This window comes from Neoarius graeffei, chromosome 11, assembly GCF_027579695.1.
Source record: "Neoarius graeffei isolate fNeoGra1 chromosome 11, fNeoGra1.pri, whole genome shotgun sequence".
NCBI classification, from domain to species: Eukaryota; Metazoa; Chordata; class Actinopteri; order Siluriformes; family Ariidae; genus Neoarius; species Neoarius graeffei.
In genome coordinates this window covers 42,929,383-42,954,735 of record NC_083579.1, presented here as the reverse complement: position 1 = coordinate 42,954,735, position 25,353 = coordinate 42,929,383, and the positions used below count along the sequence as shown (strand labels likewise).

General features: G+C 43.9%; 1 protein-coding gene across 1 annotated transcript in view; it reads right to left on the bottom strand.

Moving 5' to 3' along the window:
- LOC132893656 (ryanodine receptor 3) overlaps positions 1-25,353 on the bottom strand; it is a 476,331-nt gene that overhangs the window by 145,765 nt on the left and 305,213 nt on the right. Inside the window, exons 42-43 of the mRNA XM_060932802.1 lie at positions 12,051-12,324; positions 9,778-9,892 (exon numbers count right to left, since the gene is read on the bottom strand). Of these exons, the coding sequence (XP_060788785.1) occupies positions 9,778-9,892; positions 12,051-12,324 (389 nt within the window). The remainder of the gene's footprint in view (positions 1-9,777; positions 9,893-12,050; positions 12,325-25,353) is intronic.

The window sequence follows — 25,353 nt, the reverse complement described above, 5'->3', positions numbered from 1 at the left end:
TTAACAATGATTCATTTCAGGCTCAGTGAATATCGGTGAATAATGACCTCAACTTCGTTTCGGTTATTATTCACCGATACTCACTGAGCCTGAAGCGGATAATTGTTTTAGTATAAATACACAGGTTTTTTAAAAACCTGTGTATTTTTTGCACGTTGTTAAAAAAAAAATCATATTTAAAAAAACCTCATTGATTTCAAACTTGAAAAGCAGCATGCAAATGTAATGCATGCAAACTTGTGTCACTTATCGATGTCGACTCACGTCAAATATTTAGTTTTGAAATGGATAAAATAAATCACAGTTCCACCTTACCTTGGAATAGTTTTAGAGCAAACTTCGTAGCATCTTTAGTGCCTTTAGGAACAGCGTTTTCTTTCATCATTTCTAATTCTTCCTCACCGACAGTGACGAAGCGATTGGCAGCCATTTTGCCGAGTCACTCGAGGTGATTATCGAGAAATAGTCTGAATTTTTCGACCAATCAGCACAAGCGATTTCCTATAATCACCTCCATATTTATAATATAATATAATATAATATAATATAATATAATATAATATAATATAATATGGGCGGCACGGTGGTGTAGTGGTTAGCGCTGTCGCCTCACAGCAAGAAGGTTCTGGGTTCGAGCCCCGGGGCCGGCAAGGGCCTTTCTGTGTGGAGTTTGCATGTTCTCCCCGTGTCCGCGTGGGTTTCCTCCGGGTGCTCCGGTTTCCCCCACAGTCCAAAGACATGCAGGTTAGGTTAACTGGTGACTCTAAATTGACCGTAGGTGTGAATGGTTGTCTGTGTCTATGTGTCAGCCTTGTGATCTGGCGACTTGTCCAGGGTGTACCCCGCCTTTCGCCCGTAGTCAGCTGGGATAGGCTCCAGCTTGCCTGCGACCCTGTAGAAGGATAAAGCGGCTAGAGATAATGAGATGAGATAATACAGGGCTTTTCAAAGTGTGGGAGAGTCAGCCCCCCCTCAGAGAGCAAATAAACAACAGCGCCCCCCTTACAATTTTTGTTGTTGCTATACTTAATGTTCCATTCATATTTAAAAAAATGGTTGTTGTACACATTTTTATTTTTTTCTTTTACACATTTTAAACATCTGTGCTCTTTGAAAACATCTTTTTTTTACACATTTAAAACATATGAGCTTTTTTAAAACATCTCTTTTTTACACATTTTAAACATCTGTGATTTAATTAGATTAACAATTTTTACTGCCTCGTCCAGCACCGCGCGCAACTCTTTTGGCATCTTCTTGGTCGCCAAGGCCTGGCGATGGATGATACAGTGCTTCCAAACAGCGGCCGGAGCAACTGCTTGCACCTGCTTCACCAAACCACTGTGGCGGCCTGTCATTGCCCTTGCACCATCAGTACATATTCCACAACAGCGGCTCCAATCAATACGATTCTCCTGCATGAAATCATTCAAAGGCTTGAATATTTCTCCTGCTGTAGTGCGAGTTGGCAGAGGATAACAAAACAAAAACTCCTCCTCGACACTGAGCTCTTTAATATAGCGCACATACACCATTAACTGAGCACAGTTAGCGATGTTGGTAGACTCATCCAGCTGAATGGAGAAGAGAGGGCTCTCACGAATAGCATCCAGCACCTGTTCCTTAACATCCGAAGCCATGTCTGAGATGCGGCGCTGGATGGTGTTATCAGACATCAGTATGGCCTTCAGCTTGGCAACAGCAGCATCTCCCATCATCACTGAACACATGTCTTTAGCAGCAGGTAAGATTAATGTTTCACTGATGTTGTGGGGCTTACCTGCTTTAGCTATGCGTAACGCCACATGATATGATGCTTCAGTTGCCTTGTCATTTACAGTGCTAAAAGTATGAATTACTTTCTGCTGTGACCGCAGTTCATTTAGCCTCCTGTCAAAAAACTCCCGGGGCTTGGTTACCAAACTTGGGTGTTTGGTCTCATAGCATCGTTAGCTAGCACCTCTTGGCAGACAACACACTGCGGCAGTGGAGCATCTTCAGATCCAGTCCATGAAAATCCAAACTTTAAATAATCGTGGTCATACTTCCTTCTTTTTTTGCTTGGCCCAGACTCTGTCTCCTCACTCACTGTAGCTTTAGGTACTAAAAATCGATCCATTTTGTCTCTGGCAAAGGCTAGCTGAAGTTCGCTAAATGTCCGCAATAGTAACTTATTCTGGTTTATTTTTCCTCACGTTGCGCCCCCCCCGAAGAACTCTGGTGCCCCCTAGGGGAGGCGCGCCCCACACTTTGAAAAGCCCTGAATATAATCTCATCTCATTATCTCTAGCCGCTTTATCCTGTTCTACAGAGTCGCAGGCAAGCTGGAGCCTATCCCAGCTGACTACGGGCGAAAGGCGGGGTACACCCTGGACAAGTCGCCAGGTCAACACAGGGCTGAGACTTAGACACAGACAACCATTCACACTCACATTCACACCTACGGTCAATTTAGAGTCACCAGTTAACCTAACCTGCATGTCTTTGGACTGTGGGGGAAACCGGAGCACCCGGAGGAAACCCACGCGGACACAGGGAGAACATGCAAACTCCGCACAGAAAGGTTCTCGCCGGCCACGGGGCTTGAACCCGGACCTTCGTGCTGTGAGGCGACAGCGCTAACCACTATACCACCGTGCTGCCATAATATAATATATATATATATATATTGGGTGGCACGGTGGTGCCACCCAATATATTGGACAGTAGGCTAATGGGCCAAAAGAACCTGTTATTTCACAGTTTGTGACCCTGCCAACAATCAGCCAGATCAGAGGCAAGAGTATGGGCAAAACTGATGTGTTTTTTCTTTTAAAATCTGGAAATATCGTAACCGACCAGCCTCCCCTGTTTGAAAGACTACCAGCTGCCACTGCTCTGGACCATTGTGCCACCAGAGTAACATGCTGTAATTTAATTGATGCTAATTTATGTGGTGGCTGTTAGTACTGGTTTGGATAAACATCAGTTAAAACAGATCTATTTAACATTTTATTTCACAGTTAAACAACCATCAGTTAATGCACACGTTAATTTGGTTGCTTTGTTAACGTTGCTTGTGATTTACCATCAACTAATATTACCATAGCAAGAACAGTAACAGGCATAGGAAATAAAACACATTTATGACAGCTCCACTGAAAATGATTAAAATAACGTGTTAGTAATACAATGGACATTGTATTTTATTTTACAAAATCATATACACTTGAAAAAAATGTCCAACTTTTTCTTAACGTTTCTCACCAATAATATACGACTGACTAAAGGAAGGAAAGTATTGGGTTGGCATTGACCTTTTATAAACATGCAAAGAAAATGTTATTTAACAGTTATTCCACGAAATCGAGTCATATTTGAGCTGATAGCTGACGAGGCGTGTAGCACAGAGTTGTCTATAAGCCATGTACAAAGAGATTGAGTGGAATAACTGTTTTATTCTATCCGCATTCACTGGATTTTGAGAAACAGAGCAGTTTTATTTTTATTTTTGCAAATTCGATAAATAAAAACTTGATACAAAACATCCGACAAAATCATTTCCGCTTAGGTCGACTTCTTAAAAACCTATCGATGGCTGCACGAATTGACTTTAGTGTTGTAGAAAGTTCCGTCTTGCTGTTGTGTTGAGGTACAGAATAACTTTAGACTTTTTTTAATTCTTCCTTGGACATTTCAGTTCTGTAATTTTCAAACTTCTTTGAGCTTTTAAACCAGTCGAAAAATAAAAAAATAAATTCAACAAATTTTAATGCTTAAAGTGCATATCACGGGTAAATTCAGGAGCAAGATCAATGTAATTCTCCTATTTTATATTAAACTTTGGTCAAATATCTGTAACATTCTGCATTCTCTGCAATTTTTTTTATCTTGCGCAGTACCAGAAAAATTCAGTTGAAATCAAGCCATTTGAGGCGAATTGGTCCGCCTCTGAAAAAACTTGGCATTTGGATTTCCTGGCAAACATTGATTTTCATGACGTCATGTGCGGGACGCCTCCCTCTGAATCCTACGTCAGCGCTGGTTTGTTTATGAGAAAACGACCTGGTGGTTTTCTGCAAATTTCTTCAACGTTATCGTGTAATTATTAAAATGGTGAACAGATGTATCGTAGGAGGGTGTAGCAACACCAATCTTGATAGGATTAGTACTCATCGTTTCCCAGAAGACCGGACAATGAGAGAGAAATGGGAGCGCTTGGTCTACACAGGCTGTGCACTGAAACTGTGCAAGCTCGTGCAGCCTGCTGGCACTTCCGCAGGTAACGTCACGAATCTGGCTCCAGACTCCCTTGAGATTTTTCCAGACGTGTTTTGTTATTTTATTTTTTTCTGCTGTAGACAGATGGCCTTGTGCAAAATTACCCTTCTGGATGAGTGTGTAAAGGGACATACTTTCATCTAAAAAAAAAAAAGAAATTGGTCCAGAAATATGCACTTTAAAGATGAAGAATGTAAAGAAACCGGGGAAATGACAGGAGCAATTTGTGAAAAATGCTATAATAATAATAATAATAATAATAATAATAATAAAATAATAATAATTCTTGAAAAATTAAAAAACGATACATTCTTACTATCAAATACTTTCATTCCATATTTTGTTGCTTTTTTTTATTTTTGGGAGTTTTGTTTTGAAGTAGAGTGTGGCAGTGGGGACGTGGTCAAGCGTCAGTCTGTGAGGGTGGAGTTAGGGAAGGTAAGTGGCAGAATCACTAAACCTGATGGGAATTAACCTGTGTTTGTGTGTCTTCCCCAGTGACTGTGTCCTATAAAGAGGAGAGGGAGAGCAGAGGAAGGTAGCTTTCCACCAACCTGGATGCTTGTGTGCGTGTCTGTGCGTATGTACTGTATGTGAGAGTGTGAATATAAAAGCTGAAAAGCTAAAACAAAAGAGTTTTGAGAACTCAGTTCTGGCCTGCCGTGCTTCTGTGCTCCACCCACCTAGAACTCTTGCTACAGTGGTGCCGAACCCCAGGAATTGGAGTACGGAAGAGAACAGCCCCATGGAGTCCTCCCCCTTCAAGGACCTGGTCCATGCCCTCGCCACAGCCCAACAGAACCAGTATCAGGCGCTGGTCGCCCTCCGGAAGGAGCAAGAACAACGGTTCGAAGCCCTGGTGCTGGTGCAGCAGGAAGATCGCCAGGCGTTCCGGCACCTGCTCGCGTCAACAGGGTCTGCCATCACCACCGGCGTGGACCCTCCCCACTTCACCCTAACGAAGATGGGGCTGCAGGACGACCCCGAAGCCTTTCTCGCTCTTTTTGAGCAGGCAGCGGAGGCGTGGGGTTGGCCGGTGGAGCAGCCTCCTCTCCCTGCTAACGGGCGAGGCGCAGCTGGCCACGCTACAGCTCCCCGCCGACAGCCGGCTGGTCTACGCCGACCTCCACAGGGCCGTCCTCCAACGTGTGGGGCGCACACTGGAACAGCAGTGGCAGCGCTTCCACGCACTGCGCTTGGAGGAGGTCAGCTGGCCGTTCGCGTTTGGCCAGCAGCTCCGGGACACCTGCTGGCGGTGGCTGAGGGCCGACAACCGTGACGCCGAGGGAATCATCGACCTGGTGGCACTGGAACAATTCATCACCCGACTTCTGGAAAGAACCGCGGAGTGGGTCCAGTGCCATCGTCCGGCGTCGGTAGATCAGGCCATCGAGCTGGCAGAGGACCGTATGGCGGCTGTTCCGACGGCAGGACGGCGTGTCCCTTCTTCTCCCCTGTCTTCTCTCTCTCCCTCTCCCTCTGTTCCTCGTCCTCGCCCCGTTCCCCCACCGCGGAGGCGGGGGCCGGCTCCACCCCAGCCGGCCCGCCGCACCCGCGGTGCCCTACTGTTTCCTACTTCCGTGTCTGTGTCTTCCCCCCCTCAAGTGAGTGAACTCTGGAATACCGGTGCAGAGGGAGAGCCTGGGCCAGTATGCTGGCGCTGCGGGGAGCCGGGGCACCTCCAGCATCAGTGCTCGGCAATGGAGGTGGGCACGGTGGTCCGGATCCCCGACGCACCAGAGACCGCCCTCGATCGGGCCAGAACGTATCGCATACCGGTGAGTATCCAAGGGGATACGTATCAGGCTTTGGTGGACTCCGGCTGTAATCAGACCTCAATCCACCAAAGCCTGGTGCAAGACGAGGCATTGGGGAGAGCACAATTGGTGAAGGTGTTGTGTGTGCATGGGGATGTTCACAACTACCCTTTAGTGTTGGTCCACATTATATTTCGAGGGGAGAAATTTAGAGTAAAGGCGGCGGTTAATCCTCGCCTTACCCACTCGATAATTTTGGGGACTGATTGGCCGGGATTTGGGGAATTAATGACTCATTTAGTGAAGAGTGGGGCCTGCCATAGTTTAGCAGGGGGAGGTCCCGGTGTGGCATTGGCGGGAGCAGCTGTCACAGAGCCGTCTACGTCATCACCGCGTCAGAGTGAGGAGCAGCAGGCTCCTCCCTCTCTCGGGGAATCCCTCGTGGATTTCCCGTTAGAGCAGTCACGGGACGGGACTCTGCGGCATGCGTTTGACCAAGTGAGAGTAATCGATGGTCAAACACTCCAGCCAAACACCACACCATCCTTCCCCTATTTCTCCATTATGAAGGATAGATTATATTAAGTGACGCAGGACACTCAGACTAGAGAACCGATAACTCAGCTTTTAATCCCAAAGAGCCGCTGGGAACTTGTATTCCAGGCGGCTCACTTTAATCCCATGGCCAGACACTTGCGGCAGGATAAGACACGAGCCCGAATAATGGCCCGGTTCTATTGGCCAGGGATTTGCGGCGATGTCCGTAGGTGGTGTACAGCATGCCGCGAATGCCAGTTAGTAAATCCCGCAGCCATTCCAAAAGCGCCTTTGTGCCCTCTGCCATTAATCGAGACCCCATTCGAAAGAATTGAGATGGATCTCGTCGGGCCATTAGATCGGTCAACACAAGGATATCGCTTTATTTTAGTTCTGGTGGACTATGCAACGCGATATCCGGAAGCAGTGCCTCTTCACAATATCTTAGCATGCAGTATTGCAGAAGCACTATCTGCGTCATCTCCCGAGTTGGAATCCCCAAAGAGATTCTGACTGATCAAGGCACTGCGTTTATGTCACGCACACTGTGCGAACTGTATGGGTTACTGGGAATTAAGCCTATCTGCATGCACCAGAGTTTATCACCCACAAATGGATGGCTTAGTTGAACGGTTCAATCGCACCCTCAAAAACATAATTAAAAAATTTGTAAGCGAGGACGCACGCAACTCGGATAAATGGTTCGAGCCCCTGTTATTCGCAGTGCGAGAGGTCCCACAAGCCTCCACGGGGTTCTCCCCGCTCGAATTATAATACAGGCGTAAGCCACGTGGCATTCTAGATGTGCTGCGGGAAAATTGGGAGGAGGGACCTTCAACAAGTAAAAATGAAATTCAGTACGTTATTGACCTGCGTGCCAAACTCCACACCCTCACACACTTAACCCAGGAGAATTTGCGGCAGGCCCAAGAACGTCAAGTCTGTCTGTACGACAAGGGCACGTGCCTTAGGGAGTTCACACCAGGAGATAAAGTACTCATGTTGTTGCCCACGTCGAGCTCCAAATTAATCGCCAGGTGGCAAGGACCCTTTAAGGTCACACGGCGAGTCGGGGACGTCAACTATGAGGTGAGGCGAACGGACAGGGGCGGGGCGTTACAGATTTACCACCTCAATCTGTTAAAACTTTGGAGCGAGGAGGTCCCCGTGGCGTTGGTGTCGGTGGTTCCAGAGAAGGCGGAGCTGGGGCCGGAGGTTCAAAAATGAAAATTTACATCGCCCACCGCTCCGGTCCCCTGTGGAGCCCACCTCTCCCCTACCCAACTTGCGGAGGCCGCCCAGTTGCAAACAGAATTTTCTGACATGTTCTTGCCCCTGCCTGGCCACACCCACCTCATAGAACACCACATTGAGACGCCCCTGGGGGTAGTAGTGCGCAGCCGCCCTTACAGACTACCCAAACACAAAAAAAGCTGGTTTGGGAAGAACTCGAGGCCATACTCGAAATGGGCATCGCCGAGGAGTCCCACAGTGACTGGAGCAGCCCGGTGGTATTGGTGCCCAAGGCTGACGGGTCTGTCTGGTTCTGTGTGGAAAAGTCAACGCAGTGTCTAAATTTGATGCATACCCAATGCCTTGTATTGACGAGTTGCTCGATTGACTAGGCACGGCTCGTTTTTATTCGACACTGGATTTGACAAAGGGATATTGGCAGATCCCCTTGACTCCGCTATCCCAAGAGAAAACGGCCTTTTCCACACCGTTTGGCTTACACCAGTTTGTCACACTTCCTTTTGGGCTGTTTGGGGTGCCTGCTACATTCCAGCGGCTTATGGATAGGGTACTCCGCCCCCACGCCACCTACGCGGCTGCATACCTAGATGACATCATTATTTACAGTAATGACTGGCCACGGCACCTAAAACACCTAAGGGCCGTCCTTGGGTTGCTGAGGTGAGTGGGTCTCACAGCCAACCCAAAGAAGTGTGTGATTGGGCGGGTGGAAGTACGGTATCTGGGCTTCCACTTGGGCAATGGGCAGGTGCGTCCCCAAATTAACAAGACAGCAGCGATTGCGGCCTGCCCGAGGCCCCAGACTAAAAAGGGGGTGAGACAGTTCCTGGGGCTGGCTGGCTACTATCGTAGGTTTATACCTAATTATTCGGACGGCACCAGCCCGCTGACTGATCTCATTAAAAAGGGGGCACCAGATCCGGTCCAGTGGACGGAGCAATGCCAGCGGGCTTTCTCAGAGGTAAAGGCTGCACTGTGTGGGGGGCCACTGTTACACTCCCCTGACTTCGCTCCCCCCTTTGTTTTGCAGACGGATGTGTCAGACAGGGGGCTGTTCTGTCCCAGGAGGTGGAGGGGGAGGACCGTCCAGTGCTGTACATCAGCCGGAAGCTGTCGGTGTGCGAGGGCCGCTACAGCACAATAGAAAAGGAGTGCCTCGCCATCAAGTGGGCGGTCCTCGCCCTCCGCTACTACCTGCTGGGGCACCCTTTCACCCTCTGTTTGGACCACGCACCCCTGCAGTGGCTCCACCGCATGAAATGGATCACCCGTTGGTATGTGGCACTCCAGCCATTTAAGTTCGAGGTGGTCCACAGGCCGGGGGCGCAGATGGTCGTGGCGGACTTCCTCTCCCGTCAAGGGGGGGGGGGGGGGGGGGGGGGGGGTGTCAGCTTCAGGCCGGATGGCTCCCTGGCCTGAGTCGGGCGGTGGGGGTATGTGGCAACGGGGGCGTTGTCAAGCATCAAGGTCTGTGAATGGAGGGCAGAGTTAGGGAAGGTAAGTGGCAGAATCACTACACCTGATGGGAATTAACCTGTGTTTGTGTGTCTTCCCCAGTGACCGTGCCCTATAAAGAGGAGCGGGAGAGCAGAGGAAGGGAGCTCTCCCCCAACCTGGACGCTTGTGTGCGTGCGTGTGTGTATGTGAGAGAGTGAATATAAAAGCTGAAAAGCTAAAATAAAAGAGTTTTGAGAACTCAGTTCTGGCCTGTTGTGCTTCTGTGCTCCACCCACCTAGAACTCTTGCTACATAGAGTTTTTATTTCATCTTCAGTTAGTTCATCAAAATGCTCCGCCATTTTGTTTTTCTCTACTCACAGTATATGAGCTGATTATCCTAGTAGTAGAGTAGCCAATCAGAGCGCGCGATTGCTCATATCCAGTGAATGTGGATAGAATAAAATGAGTTGCACTGCAGTTGCACACACATATATAGAAGCATGCAGTGTCCAAGAACAGCTATGCGGTACCTGAGATTTGCCTCCCCCCAGTACATTCACCATAACCTCCATGACAGTCTCATGCATGCCCAGGACTCTCATCAGGTTCGGGTGCTGGTAGAACACCTTATTGTTCATGATGTCACTAAAACACACACAAGACAAAAGGGAAGACGTTCAGCTCGTGGAAATGGAACTGAGCTCACACTAGTGTTTGAGTTTATTACATCCTTTAAGGACTGATCATTGCATTATCTATAAAATGCTTCCCATTGTCCTCTTATTGACCTAATTAGAACAGCTATTCATTGTCATAAATCATGTTAGACTTGCAAATGAATGCACATGTAATACATTTGCATCCAAGCTAAACCATTTATCATAGTTAGTCTGCGCCTATTAACGTATACACCAGTGTCTGATGAATAATGAATGAAATGTGTGTAGGATATAAACAGAAAGGGCATTTGGAGGATTGTAAAAAGTAGCAAAGGAACAACTTGATGGCCGCAACTAAAAGAAGTGAACAATTCAGATAGCTAAAAACTCGCAATTCTCCGAAAGACATTCTCCCCATTGCTGTTACTCAACTGATCATGTATCACTACAGGACACATCCATACTTATTTTCTATATACTGACTGCTTAACTGCTACTATACATGCATAACTGATTGTTGTTGACGACAATTACACTTCATTTCAATTAACCCTTTTTCAATTAACCTTGTTTTCTGTGCTCTGTGGCAGGCTCTTTGCTAATGTAATCTGCACACCATTTTAAATTCATATACACCTTCGGTTGTGTATCTGCTATCTCCCCTTATATTGCTCATTTGATTAATCAGTGTTTTGCTTTAGGCACTGTTCCCATCTCCCTCAAAATTGCTTCAGTTACACCAATACTAAAGAAACCTGGTCTAGATTCTTGTTCTCTTGGACCTCACAGCTACCTTTGACACTGTACATCATGAGATACTCATTTCCAGACTGTCTTCTTTTGGTATTACTGGCTTAGCTTTATCCTGGTTTCAGTCATATCTAGCAAACAGGCAACAGTTTATTTCTATTGGTGTTCATAAATCATCCACTGCTACTGTTGCTCAAGGTGTGCCTCAGGGTTCTGTCCTTGGTCCCCTTCTTTTTATATTATATGTTTGTCCTATAGGCCAGATTACTCGTAACCATGGCCTTAACTTTCATTGTTATGCTGATGATATTCAAATCTACATCACTATCACCCCTTCCATAGCCTCTGTTCAGCTGCTAAGGACTTGCATCACTGACCTTGAGCAATGGCTGCATAAGAACTGCCTTAAACGTAATGCTAGCAAAACGGAGGTTCTATTAGTAGGTACCAAAAGACAGGTTCAGAATTTCTCCAGTTTTACTATTGATGTTGATGGTGTGTCTATTCATCCTTCCCAAGTTATAAAAAACCTTGGAGTTATCTTTGACTCCACCCTTACGTTTGAACCCCATCTTAAACTAATTACTAAGAATGCTTTCTTTCACCTCCGCAATATTGCACGTCTCCGCCCTTTTCTCTTGGAAACTGATGCCAATATGTTGGTCAATGCATTTATTTTTTCTCGTCTTGACTATTGCAATTCTCTCTTTTATGGTCTCCCTGCCACATTGCTCAATCGCCTGCAGTACATCCAAAACTCAGCAACAAGAGTCCTCACACTCACCAAGCGCACTGCTCACATCACTCCTGTTTTACAGCAACTGCACTGGTTGCCAGTTATCTCTCGGATCAAATACAAAATCTTGCTTTTAACCTATAAAGCTCTTCATGGTTTCGCCCCTTCCTACCTCTGTGAGCTAATTCATTTGTACTGTCCCTTCCGCTCCCTCAGATCTTCTGTCTGTGGACTTCTGACTGTCCCACGTTTTAAACTGGCATCTATGGGTGGCAGATCATTTAGTGTTGCTGCTCCTAAACTTTGGAACTCGTTACCACAATAACTCCGTGACTGTTCCACTCTCTCTTCCTTCAAAGCTAACTTGAAAACTTTTCTCTTTACCTCACACTATTCTTCCTAGGTTTTTTTTTTTTTGGTGGTAACTCTTGTGTAAAGCGTCCTTGGGTTTGTGAAAGGCGCTACATAAATTGAACTTATTATTATTATTATTATTATTATTATATACACGCGGGAGTATTTTTGTGCCTTCACCTAAAAATGCAAAGGTCATCAGGAATGTCTAAAAGCCTCTCGTTATCCATCTTATTCACCATTAGCACTTTTATTCGTTCTAAATGTGTTGTATAATTAAAACAAGTTCGGAGTATTATCATACCTGAGGCCATCAATCATGAGCTGCTCTTCTTCCTTGCCCATACGGACACTGAGCAGTGAGCGGATCTGACCCAGTGAGGCCAGCAGGTGGATGGTGTCGTGCACAGATGCTGCGCTGATGGTGTAGCTTTTGCGCATAGCGCGCAGCAGCTCGCCAATGCTGTCATATTGGCGCCGCAGGAGGCTGAACATGGCACGCACCAGCTCTGGGTCTTGGATGTGGCTCTCCTGAGCCCAGCTTACCATGGTCTGAGAGATCAGCTCCTTCAGGTTGGCTGTAGTAATGAGTACATTGAGTAAAATCAACCTCTTCTTGTTACATTCACCAGTATATTTTACTGCAAGGCAATTATCAAATGCAATTTGAAATAACCAAGTTTGTCATATTACCATATCTTTTATTACACGTATAAACAATAATTAATGAAACAGACCGGCAAAACCCTTCACAAGTGTGTGTGTGTGTGTGTGTGTGTGTGTGTGTGCGTGCGTGCGCGCGCGCGTGCACAGGTATGAGTGTACATTACAGGCTTGTAGTAATCGAGTCCAGGACTTGAGTCCTAATATTAAAGGAGAACTGAAGGCAAATTTTTTATCATCAAAATTCTATTTCTCTCATTTTATTAAATATTAATAAAAATAACATTTTTGATAGCTATTTCGTCACTGCTATAGCAAGTTATGAGTGTTTGAAATATGCTATGTAATACAGTATATCAGTCCATATGTCAAAGCAATGGCCGTAAACGAGATTCGTCGAGACCTGTGCGAGACATTGTAGGACGGAAGTAAAACGTACAGCGGAAATCAAAGTGACCGACATCTGCCAACGTTGTCATAAGACGCGCGCGCCCTCTTTCGAATGCTGACGTAATCAAGCTGGAAGTTTTGTTTGTTTTGATAGCAATAGGAAAGTTTGAAAAAAGTAGGCAGTAATCATCATTTAAACTCGTTTTTGTGCAATATTTCATTTGGAAAACAGTTTTCAAAATGGCGGCACTGACGCCTGGCTGACACGTCACGTTTTGAAGTCTCGCACAAGTCTCGTGAAGATCGCGTGGATAAGTGACGCCTGCCGTGGACCAAACGAACTAAATTCAACATGGCTAAAAACCGAATAGGCCGATAAGTATCATATTTAATTGCAATTAGTTGCCAATATGAGTCACGATATAAGGTTACTAAAACCGAGAAAGTAATTGAATAACACATTAATTAAGAAATAAAGCAAGTTTAAAAATGACTTCAGTGCTCCTTTAAGGACTCATGACTTGACTTAGACTTGAGCACTGATGACTCGGACTTGTTCCTTAACTGCATTCGGACTCGTAAATTGGAGACGAGGACTCTGATTTTTTTGTAATATGCCATAATAATTTGGCATAAGATATTTATATCTACATTAATTTTTATACTAATTTCATGCAAAAGAATGCACATTCACCTGTTCATACGTCATGTTCAGGAACAAACTAACGTTAATGGCACTAAAATGCCTGGAGAGAAGCCCCTAGGATTGTCCGCTTTGCTTATACAGACTCCTCGTGCAGTGGGAAAGAATGCACTGCTATGTGTTCCATATGTAGAAGAACTATTGAGGAGATGACGGGGACGTCATCTAAAAAAACAAACTGCACTTGCATGGTGTACAGAGAAAAACAATGAAAAGAAATAAGAAGTGTCTTTTAAAGCAGTGTTTCTCAACCACTGGGCCGAGGCCCATTAGTGGGCCATGAATTTTTTTTTCCAAGTTGAAGTTAATTTTTTTACTCATAGTAGGGTACAATTGTTGGGTTGCATTCGACGTCACATCCACCTCATTAAGCTACGGTCACACTACAGCTCACGATGCTCTGCAATGGGAAAATGAGAAAATGAAGAAAATTCTTTGTTAGCGTGTAAGGATCTAATCCCATTGAGTGGTTTCTATATCCACTTCTTTTGAGTGTAGTTCATGGTTTTAATAACTTGCTTGTTTGCTGAACACAAACATGGCAATAAGTTCTTGTGTTAATGAACCAGACTCCACTTTTGGATCGTTAATCCCTTTTGACTGAGAATGACCCACATGCACAGTTTTATATTGGCTTCTGACACATCCATACAATTTTAAAGGAGAACTGAAGGCAAATTTTTTATTATCAAAATTCTATTTATCTCATTTTATTAAATATCGGAATGCATTTTTGATAGCTGTTTTGTCACTGCTATAGCAAGTTATGAGTGTTTGAAATATGCTATGTAATATATCAGTCCATATGTCAAAGCAATGGCCGTAAACGAGATTCATTGAGACCTGTGAGAGACATCGTAGGACGGAAGTAAAACGTATAGTGGAATGCAAAAGTTTGGGCACCCCTGGTCAAAATTGCTGTTACTGTGAACAGTTAAGCAAGTTGAAGATGAAATGATCTCCAAAAGGCATAAAGTTAAAGATGACTCATTCCCTTTATATTTTAAGCAAAAACAATTTTTATTTTCAAAATGACAAAAAAGGAAAAGGGCCTGAAGCAAAAGTTTGGGCACCCTGCATGGTTAGTACCTGGTAACACCCTCTTTGGCAAGTATCACAGCTTGTAAACACTTTTTGTAGCTAGCTAATAATCTTTCAGTTCTTACCTGGGGGATTTTCACACATTCATCCTTGCAAAAGGCTTCCAGTTCTACAAGTTTCTTGGGCTGTCTTGCATGCACTGCTCTTTTGAGATCTACCCACAGATTTTCAATGATGTTTAGGTTAGGGGACTGTGAGGGCCAGGGCAAAACCTTCAGCTTGTGCCTCTTGAGGTATTCCATTGTAGAGTTTGAGGTGTGTTTTGGATCATCGTCTTATTGTAGGACCCATCCTCTTTTTAACTTCAACTTTTTTACAGATGGTGTGATGTTTGCTTTCAGAATTTGCTGGTATTTATTCAAATCCATGCTTCCCTCGACCAATGAAATGTGCCCTGTGCCACTGGCTGCAACACAACCCCAAAGCATGATCAATCCACACCTGTGCTTCAGAGTTGGAGAGGTGTTCTCTTCCTGGAATTTGGCACCCTTTTTTCTCCAAACATACATTTGCACATTGTGACCAAAAAGTTCTATTTTGATTTCATCAGTCCACAGGACTTGTTTCCAAAATGCATCAGGCTTATTTAGATGTTCATTTGCAAACTTCAGACGCTGAATTTTGTGGCTAGGATGCAGGAACGGTTTTCTTCTGATGACTTCTATGAAGGTCATATTTGTTCAAGTGTCGCTGCATAGTAGAACAGTGCACCACCATTCCAGGGTCTGCTAAATCTTTCTGAAGGTCTTTTGCAGTCAAACAGGGTTTTTTATTTGCCTTTCTAGCAATCCAACGAGCAGTTCTTTCAGAAAGTTTTCTTCATCTTCCAGGCCTCACCTTGATCTCCACTGTTTCTGTTAACTGCCATTTCTTAATAACATTACAATCTGAGGAAACAGCTACCTGAAAACACTTTGCTATGTTCTTGTAGCCTTCTCCTGCTTTGTGAGGATCAATTATTTTATTATTCAGAATGCGAGGGAGTTGCTTAGAGGAGCCCATGGCTGTTGATTTTAGGGACAAGTTTGAGGAGTCAGAGAATTTATACAGCTTTGAAATCTGCATCATCTGACCTTTCCTAACGAAGAATTTGAACAAGCCACAGCTCAATAAGCTAATTAAGGTCTGGAGCCTTGGTAAAAGTTACCTGAGAACTCAAATGTATTGGGGTGCCCAAACTTTCGCATGGTGTTCCTTTTCTTTTTTCACTCTCCAATTGTACAAAACAAAAATAATACACAAATCTTGCAGAAAATGCTGAAAAGAAATGTGTTGTCTTTCCCTTTATGCCTTTTGGTGATCAGTTCATCTTCTGCTCACTTAACTATTCGCAGTAACAGACATTTTCAGTAAGGGTGCCCAAACTTTTGCATGCCACTGTACAGCGGAAATCAAAGTGACCAACATCTGCCAATGTTGTCAAAAGATGCGCATGTCCTCTTTCGAATGCTGATGTAATCAAGCCGGAAGTTTTGTTTGCTTTGATAGCTATTAGGAACGTTTGAAAAAAGTAAGCAGTAATCATCATTTAAACTCGTTTTTGTGCAATATTTCGTTTGGAAAACAGTTTTCAAAATGGCGGCACTGACACCTGGCTGACACTTCACGTTTCGAAGTCTCGCACAAGTCTCGTGAAGATCGCGTGCATAAGCGACGCCTGCCGTGGACCAAACGAACTAAATTGAACATGGCTAAAAACCGAACAGGCCGATAAGTATAATATTTAATTGCAATTAGTTGCCAATACGAGTCACGATATAAGGTTACTAAAACCGAAAACGTAATTGAATAACACGTTAATTAAGAAATAAAGCAAGTTTTAAAATGACTTCAGTTCTCCTTTAAATACAGTAACTACAGTTAAAAACAGTTGGTTTTCTTGCATTTATTTAATTCCTAAACTCCCATCTGTAACAGGAAGTGATGTTGCATTATACACTTTACAACAGATTATTAGATTCTAATAGAATAGATGAGCAAAAATAATTGGGGATCTTTTTTAATGGGGCTCCGTATGTAGTATAGGTGGGCCTCGAAGTATGAATAGGTGGGCCTCGAAGCAGAAAAGGTTGAGAACCTATACAAGTATGAATAGGTGGGCCTCGAAGCAGAAAAGGTTGAGAACCCCTGTATTAAAGTACACACTGCCGTATTCCTGACCAATCAAAGAACACACAAGAGTGCAATCCATTTGGTGCACTTGTGAATCACTGCAATGTGAATATATGGAGTTTAGCAAACAAACTAGGTGTGAAAACAGCTTAAATCATTCTAAATGTCTAGTAATCAATCATTATCTTTCAGCATAATCTTTACATATAAGTAAGAGAAACTTCCTAACATACAAAATATATGCAAAATCTCTCTTCTTCTTCTTCCTTGTCCCACTTACGTGTGTGGGGTTGCTGCCATGTGGACCTTATTGATCTGCATGTCATATTAATTGCAGCTTAGTTTTTATGCCGGATGCCCGTCCTGCCGCAACCCTCCCATTTTCGGTCTTGGGAAACAACCATTCACACCTATGGACAGTTGAGAGTAGCCAGTTAACCTAACTGCATGTCTTTGGACTGTGGGGGAAACCGGAGCACCCGGAGGAAACCCACACAGACACGGGGAGAACATGCAAACTCCGCACAGAAAGGCCCTCGCCGGCCACGGGGCTCGAACCCAGAACCTTCTTGTTGTGAGGCGACAGTGCTAACCACTACACCACCCAAAATATATGCAAAATGATACTGTGATATTCTAAAAACTATAGTAGCAATAGATATGGTTACAGACTGTCTATTACGCTCTCTCTGATTATTTTCACTGAAACCGTCAACTGTTTGAGAATCTCCTGTGTCTTAAAAGCTCTTTACAATGATATTAAGCTCCTCTTCGTGTACTTGAGAGAAGGATATGTGATTGCAAATGCACGCTGTTTAATTATGCTTTGCCTTGTTGTTCACTCTTGAGTTTAGCTGTTGAACCACTCACCATTCTGTAGGACTCAATGTCACATCTGCCCACAAGATGTAAACATATTCATGAATAAAACCAATCACTTGATTTACAAGTCTGAAAACAGATCCATGAATTTAATTAAGATTCTAAACACTCTGACCAACCCTGACCTTCAGGGCTAATGAATAAGCAATAAATCCTCAACCAAGCCGATTTCCAATTGTAGTTAGAAAATAACGAGAGGAAGGAACACGGGGAATACATCGTGTAGTTGGCTGAGCTGACAGGAAGGCTATGGCAACTCAAATAACTACTCTTTACACGGTGAGCAGAAAAGCACAACTCAGAATGCACAACACTTCAAACCTTGAGGTTTATTCAGCAAAACTGGACTCCAGAACCCCTTTTCTTTTGCCAATCCTCACCCGCCAAGTTTTGGTCAGACTGTGCCCAATGAAGCCTCAGATTCATGTTCATGGCTGAAGGGAATAGAACACAGTGTGGATTTCTACTGGAGTGGTTCAAGTTCAGAGTGTTCTGCATCAGCATTTTCCTCTGACCTCCATCAGCAACAAGGAGTTTCTGCCTTACTCACGAGACGTTTCTGTTTTTCACACCGTTCTCTAGTGAGTGTTGTGTGTGAGAAAATCCCAGGAGACCACCAGTTTCTGGAAACAACAACCGCACTGTGGTCAAAGTCACTGGCAGCACAGTGACTTTCCCATTCTGACTTTTGACGTGAGCATTAACAGCAGCTATTACCCTATAATTTGCATATTATATATTGTGCTGATGCTACATGGATAGCTGATGGGATAATTGCAAAAGTGAATGTGTGTGGGTGAGTGAAGTGTGTGTGTGTGTGGTTGGTTGAAGTTGTGGGCGGCTGGTGACTATTAGGATTTCATTAAACCATCACTAATTAAAATTAGGCTGACTGCAGGCTGCTCCAGAGTATCGCATATGGGAAACAATTATTTTACAGAGTGAGCAATAATTTATTAATTTCTGTAGAGTTGCTGACAAACACTAAACTGCACTATCTAATAAATCAAACTAAATCCAAATAGCTCATGCATTGTTCCTACAATAAAGAAAGAATCCATCCATTATCCATAGCCGCTTATCCTGTGCAGGGTCGCAGGAGCCTATCCCAGCTAATTACGGGCGAAAGGCGGGGTACACCCTGGCCAAGTCGCCAGGTCATCACGGGGCTGACACATAGACACAGACAACCATTCACATTCACGGTCAATTTAGAGCCACCATTTCGCCTAACCTGCATGTCTTTGGACTGTGGGGGAAACCGGAGCACCCGGAGGAAACCCACGTGGACACGGGGAGAACATGCAAACTCCACACAGAAAGGCCTCCGTCGGCTGCTGGGCTCAAACCCAGAACCTTCTTATTGTGAGGCAACAGTGTTAACCACTACACCACTGTGCCACATAAACATAGAAAAGAATAATTTTCATAATTGAAAGCAAGTATACTACAGGACAGATTTATTTGGATAGTTAGTTGTCCCATCAATAATTTGTTCCATCTTGCAAGGACTCGAAAAAGATATTCACTGATGGCACAGATGCTTGCGTCATCGTTTCATTGGTGTTATTAGCCAGCAACCGTTACTTTTAATGGCTAATGGGTTTTTTAATGGGGCAACCAATTAGTGGCAGGCATTATGCAGGGAGATCTGAGGGATAACAGGTGGGAGAATAATGCTGAGCTCAGGATACCATGGGACAATAAAGCTAAGCTAAACATCAGTGGTTAGAGAAATGAGTTTGGATGCATGCATGTGAAGAACGTATACTGTAGCTTCATTAAATTAAATCTGCAAGGCTAGAAAAACAGAATCCAAGCCACAAAAGAAAGTTAAAGGTACTGACTGCAAAGTCATCTGAAATTTAAAATTTTTTTTGTGAACGGTATTTTCCTATGTCTCGCAAGAATAATACCATGCGGACGAGATGTGATCATTTTGATGTGCTGAGGGTTGCTTTTCTCTGTTTTGGGGCCGTTTTCCTCCCTCTTGAGGTAAATGGTACGGCCCTACGGAAACAGCCAAACGCGAGAAGCTTTAACTAATTAGTATACAGTGGGGCAAAAAAGTATTTAGTCAGCCACCAATTGTGCAAGTTCTCCCACTTAAAAAGATGAGAGAGGCCTGTAATTTTCATCATAGGTACACTTCAACTATGAGAGACAGAATGGGGGGAAAGAATCCAGGAAATCACATTGTAGGATTTTTAATGAATTAATTGGTAAATTCCTCGGTAAAATAAGTATTTGGTCACCTACAAACAAGCAAGATTTCTGGCTCTCACAGACCTGTAACTTCTTTAAGAGGCTCCTCTGTCCTCCACTCGTTACCTGTATTAATGGCACCTGTTTGAAGTCATTATCAGTATAAAAGACACCTGTCCACAACCTCAAACAGTCACACTCCAAACTCAACTATGGCCAAGACCAAAGAGCTGTCAAAGGACACCAGAAACAAAATTGTAGACCTGCACCAGGCTGGGAAGACTGAATCTGCAATAGGTAAGCAGCTTGGTGTGAAGAAATCAACTGTGGGAGCAATTATGAGAAAATGGAAGACATACAAGACCACTGATAATCTCCCTCGATCTGGGGCTCCACGCAAGATCTCACCCCGTGGGGTCAAAATGGTCACAAGAACGGTGCGCAAAAATCCCAGAACCACACGGGGGGACCTAGTGAATGACCTGCAGAGAGCTGGGACCAAAGTAACAAAGGCTACCATCAGTAACACACTACGCCGCCAGGGACTCAAATCCTGCAGTGCCAGACATGTCCCCCTGCTTAAGCCAGTACATGTCCAGGCCCGTCTGAAGTTTGCTAGAGAGCATTTGGATGATCCAGAAGAGGATTGGGAGAATGTCATATGGTCAGATGAAACCAAAATAGAACTTTTTGGTAAAAAATCAACTTGTCGTGTTTGGAGGAGAAAGAATGCTGAGTTGCATCCAAAGAACACCATACCTACTGTGAAGCATGGGGGTGGAAACATCATGCTTTGGGGCTGTTTTTCTGCAAAGGGACCAGGATGACTGATCCGTGTAAAGGAAAGAATGAATGGGGCCATGTATCGTGAGATTTTGAGTGAAAACCTCCTTCCATCAGCAAGGGCATTGAAGATGAAACGTGGCTGGGTCTTTCAGCATGACAATGATCCCAAACACACCACCCGGGCAACGAAGGAGTGGCTTCGTAAGAAGCATTTCAAAGTCCTGGAGTGGCCTAGCCAGTCTCCAGATCTCAACCCCATAGAAAATCTTTGGAGGGAGTTGAAAGTCCGGGTTGCCCAGTGACAGCCCCAAAACATCACTGCTCTAGAGGAGATCTGCATGGAGGAATGGGCCAAAATACCAGCAACAGTGTGTGAAAACCTTGTGAAGACTTACAGAAAACGTTTGACCTCTGTCATTGCCAACAAAGGGTATATAACAAAGTATTGAGATGAACTTTTGTTATTGACCAAATACTTATTTTCCACCATAATTTGCAAATAAATTCTTTAAAAATCAGACAATATGATTTTCTGGATTTTTTTTCCCCATTTTGTCTCTCATAGTTGAGGTATACCTACAGTATGATGAAAATTACAGGCCTCTCTCATCTTTTTAAGTGGGAGAACTTGCACAATTGGTGACTGACTAAATACTTTTTTGCCCCACTGTAACTGTGGAACTGCGTCACACCAAGATGGCGATGTGCGGAAAACATCGTGACTCTGCATCGACCTTAGAGAGTTTTGAGTCGCAGAGATGTAATTTGTGGTTGATGTTCGTGAATAGATCTGTGAAACAAAAGATGGAAAAATCTTTTTTCTGTTACTGCTTTTGTGTTATCATTTCTTTCTCTGTAAGATCAAAACATGAGGTGTATAACACAGTACTCGCTACCGCTGAGTCGAACCCATGCGTTCTAAGGCTAAGATAGCTAAGCGCTCGCTAGAATGATTTAGTTATCTGTCCAGAAAAAGGACATCTCATCGAACCTTGCTCTATCTTGCAGTTGCACTCACTCGGCAGGCTTTCCTTTTCTTTTCCGCTGGTTTTTAGCTGGCGGGAGAGCCGAGTCCGCCATGTTTGTCCACGCCGACTTGTTTTGGTTAAAAGTAGGTCAAACGCGCCCCACGGTGGTCACGTGATACTGTTGCTCACTTGCTCCGGCAATCTCCGGAATCATAAAATGCGAGACACATTTTATCTCGGCAAAACATTTACACAGAGGATACGCGGTGTGTGTAGCAGCAGAACATCTTGAAAGTCCCAACAGCTATAGACATTTTTGTCCAGAATTCAACTTTGCAGTTAGAATCTTTCAGCAACCATGCCAACATGATTATGAATCACCTAAAAATTCTCCCAAAATAACCTATACCAAGAAGTTATGCTCAGTGACAGGCAGCAAATACATACTCTAATGTAGTATTACTTGATTCTTCTCTCTCCTTTAGATAAGACAGCAGTCCTTGAGGTTCATTTCGTCCATTTAGCAGTGCAGGATCATTTAGTGATTCAACTCATGAGTTAATAACTATGTCTAGACGTTATGTTAAAGTAAGGCAATCACCAAGATCTCAGCCCTCCATGACAACTGATTTTTGTGTTACAGACATGGGTATAATGATGACATTTATCATGTGACATCTCTGTACTTTCTAATCCCAGGCAACTACAGAAATACAATTGTCCAAGAACCCGCTGAGCCATGAGTCGATGCAATCAATCATGCCAGAGATCAAATGCCACAGGACAGAAACACAAGTATATTATTACCCAAAAGAAAACTCCCAATCCTGGCCAACCCAGAGCCAGACACAGGCCTTGTGCTATCAGCAGTGAGATATTGCACCACCCATGAAACCTGGCATTAAAGCTCTAGAGGTTATTGGATTCTGAGGTCTCTGTACTGCTGGGATGGACTGCAGGCTAAAATTAACTTCACCTACTTTGAAAATGTTTTCCAGGCCATTGCCAACTTGAGGATCATTGCATAATTTGGCTTTGAAAGAAAGAAAGAAAGAAAGAAAGAAAGAAAGAAAGAAAGAAAGAAAGAAAGAAAGAAAGAAAGCACAACTTTATTCATCACACACTTGTGAAATTCCTCTCTGCATTTAACCCATCTGAAGCAGTGAATACACACATGTGAGCAATGAGCACACACACACACACACATACCCAGAGCAGTGGGCAACTATACTAACAGCGCCTGGGGAGGAGTTGGGAGTTAGGTGCCTCGCTCAAGGGCACTTCAGCCCAAAGCCATCCCATATTAACCTAACTGCATGTCTTTGGACTGTGGGGGAAACCGGAGCACCCGGAGGAAACCCACGCAGACACGGGGAGAACATGCAAACTCTGCACAGAAAGGCTCCCGCCAGCCGCTGGGCTCGAACCCAGAACCTTCTTGCTGTGAGGTGACCATGCTAACCACTTACACACTGTAAAAAATTTGTTGTTTTGAATTAAAAAAGTGAGTAACCTGGTTGCATTAAAATTTTGAGTTCATTAAAACTCATACAGTAAGTTAGCATAATGAGGCAATCAAGTTGCGTTGTGCTAACTTACTATATGAGTTTCAACAAACTTGAAATTTTAAGGCAACCAGGTTAATCACTTCATAAAGTTAACATAAATTATTTTTTACAGTGTAGTTTATGAATACAAACCAACACAAGAGGGCTCTGACAGCACAATATCCCCCGCTGGCAACTATGCCATAACGCTGGTAAAATGCGACTGAATTGAATGAAATTGCAATATGTGTATTACCAACATATAACAAAGAACCCTGCCAAGTTTCATGAAATTTGTCCAAAAATTGTGAGTGGAGTTGAGTTTAGAAGGTGAGTACCCTTCCCGGGATAGACGGACATCGCCACAACATAATCCCTCTTTGGGCCTTTTGGCCAGCAGGGGATAATAAAAATTGTGAGGGAAGTTGATTTCAGGAAGCAAGCACACCTTGATGAAATTGCCAAAGTACGAGTTTGTTAATAATCAAGGTAATAACTCTGGTAAAATTTACCCAAGTTAAACGAAATTTCAGGCCCACTTTACACGGGGACGGTCTGAAACAAAAACGCAAAAGTCCATTTTCGTTCTCACTTTTTTCCGCATCTACACGACCGTTTTCAAGGAGGAAATCTGTGTCTATACGGTGACGCATAAATGTGTGGAATTCAATTGGATGTGCATGCCAGGCAGCTAGGTGGTGCTGTGAAAGACCTCCGCTATGTCTGCACGCATGCGCAACGTCTTCCGTCTTGTCTGATCTGCACATCTGCGCCACGAAAACTTTGACTACTTTGGCTATGGTAAGTAAGAAAGTAAGTAAAAAAGTAAGAGCATACTATACCCGCCTCTGTTCATTAACGGTATATGTGCAGATTCGGTATAGATGTTCGAAGGACTCCTGGACGTTTATTAAAGCTGCCAGAGCAGCTTGAAGGTCCGTTGGATCGATGTAATCAGACATGCTCTTACTTTTTTACTTACTTTCTTACTTCCCGGGCTGGCATGTACAGTATATGACATATGTATGACGTAAACGCGTACCCGTCGTTAGCAGATCCGAGCAGAGTTTCGCGTATTGGGTAGTTTAGACGGATATGCAACGGGGGCTGTTTTTAACTTATCCACTCTGGAAGGCGTTTTCAATTTTTTCCGTTTTTCAGCCTCAGAAACGCTGTCCCCGTGTAGACGAAAGGCACTTCCGATAAAATATTTAGTTGGTTTTACCCGACAGCGTCCTCGTGTAAACGGGCCCTCAATATGCGTATAACTGTCATATACAGTAACAAAGCCTTTTGCCAAGTTTGGTGAAATTCCTCCACAAACTGTGAGAGGAGTTGATTTCAGAAGAATGTACACCCTCATGAAATTGTCAAACTACAAGTTATTTAATCAAGGGTCAAAACTCTGGTAACATTTTCACAAACGAAATTAAATCGCAATATGCGTGTTAGCGTCACATAACAAGGCCTTTTGCCAAGCTTCGAGAAATTCGTCCAAAAATCATGAGAGAAGTTGATGTCAGAAGGCAAGTACACCTTCATGAAATTGTGAAAGTACAAGGTTGTTAATCAAAGGCCTCAACTCTGGTAAAACGCGACCGAATTGAACAAAATTACAATATGCGTACTACCAACATATAACAATGCCTTTTACCAAGTTGTGTGAAATTCCTCCAAAAATTGTGAGAGGAGTTGATTTCAGAAGGAAAACACACTCATGAAATTGTCAAAGTATAATTTTGTTAATCGAGGGCTGTAACTCTGGTAAAATGCGACTGAATTGAACGAAATTGCAATATGCGTATTACCGACATATAACAAAGAATCCTGCCAAGTTTCGTGAAATTCCTCCAAAAATTGTGAGAGGAGTTGATTTCAGAAGGTGAGCACCCTTCCCAGGCCGGACGGATGGACGGAAATCGCCACGACATAATCCCCCTTCGGGCCTTTCGGCCAGTGGGGGATAACAACTAAATAAAATAACTAATTTTCAATCAGGGGTGCATCAATACCAGTAGCTGCACTGAGTTTGAGTCTGATACTGTGATTACTCACTCATATTCATTAAAAAAGTGAACGTACAACACAAAATAAGCACAATCTGGATATATTTCACAGTTGATGATGGCAAAGCAAAGCAGACTGCGAACTGTGCTCTGCAAAAAGAGGTACTACTATAGCAAACAAGTAAACTGATAAACCATCTGAAAACTCAGCATGAGGTGTTCATAGCAGCTAGCAGCACACACC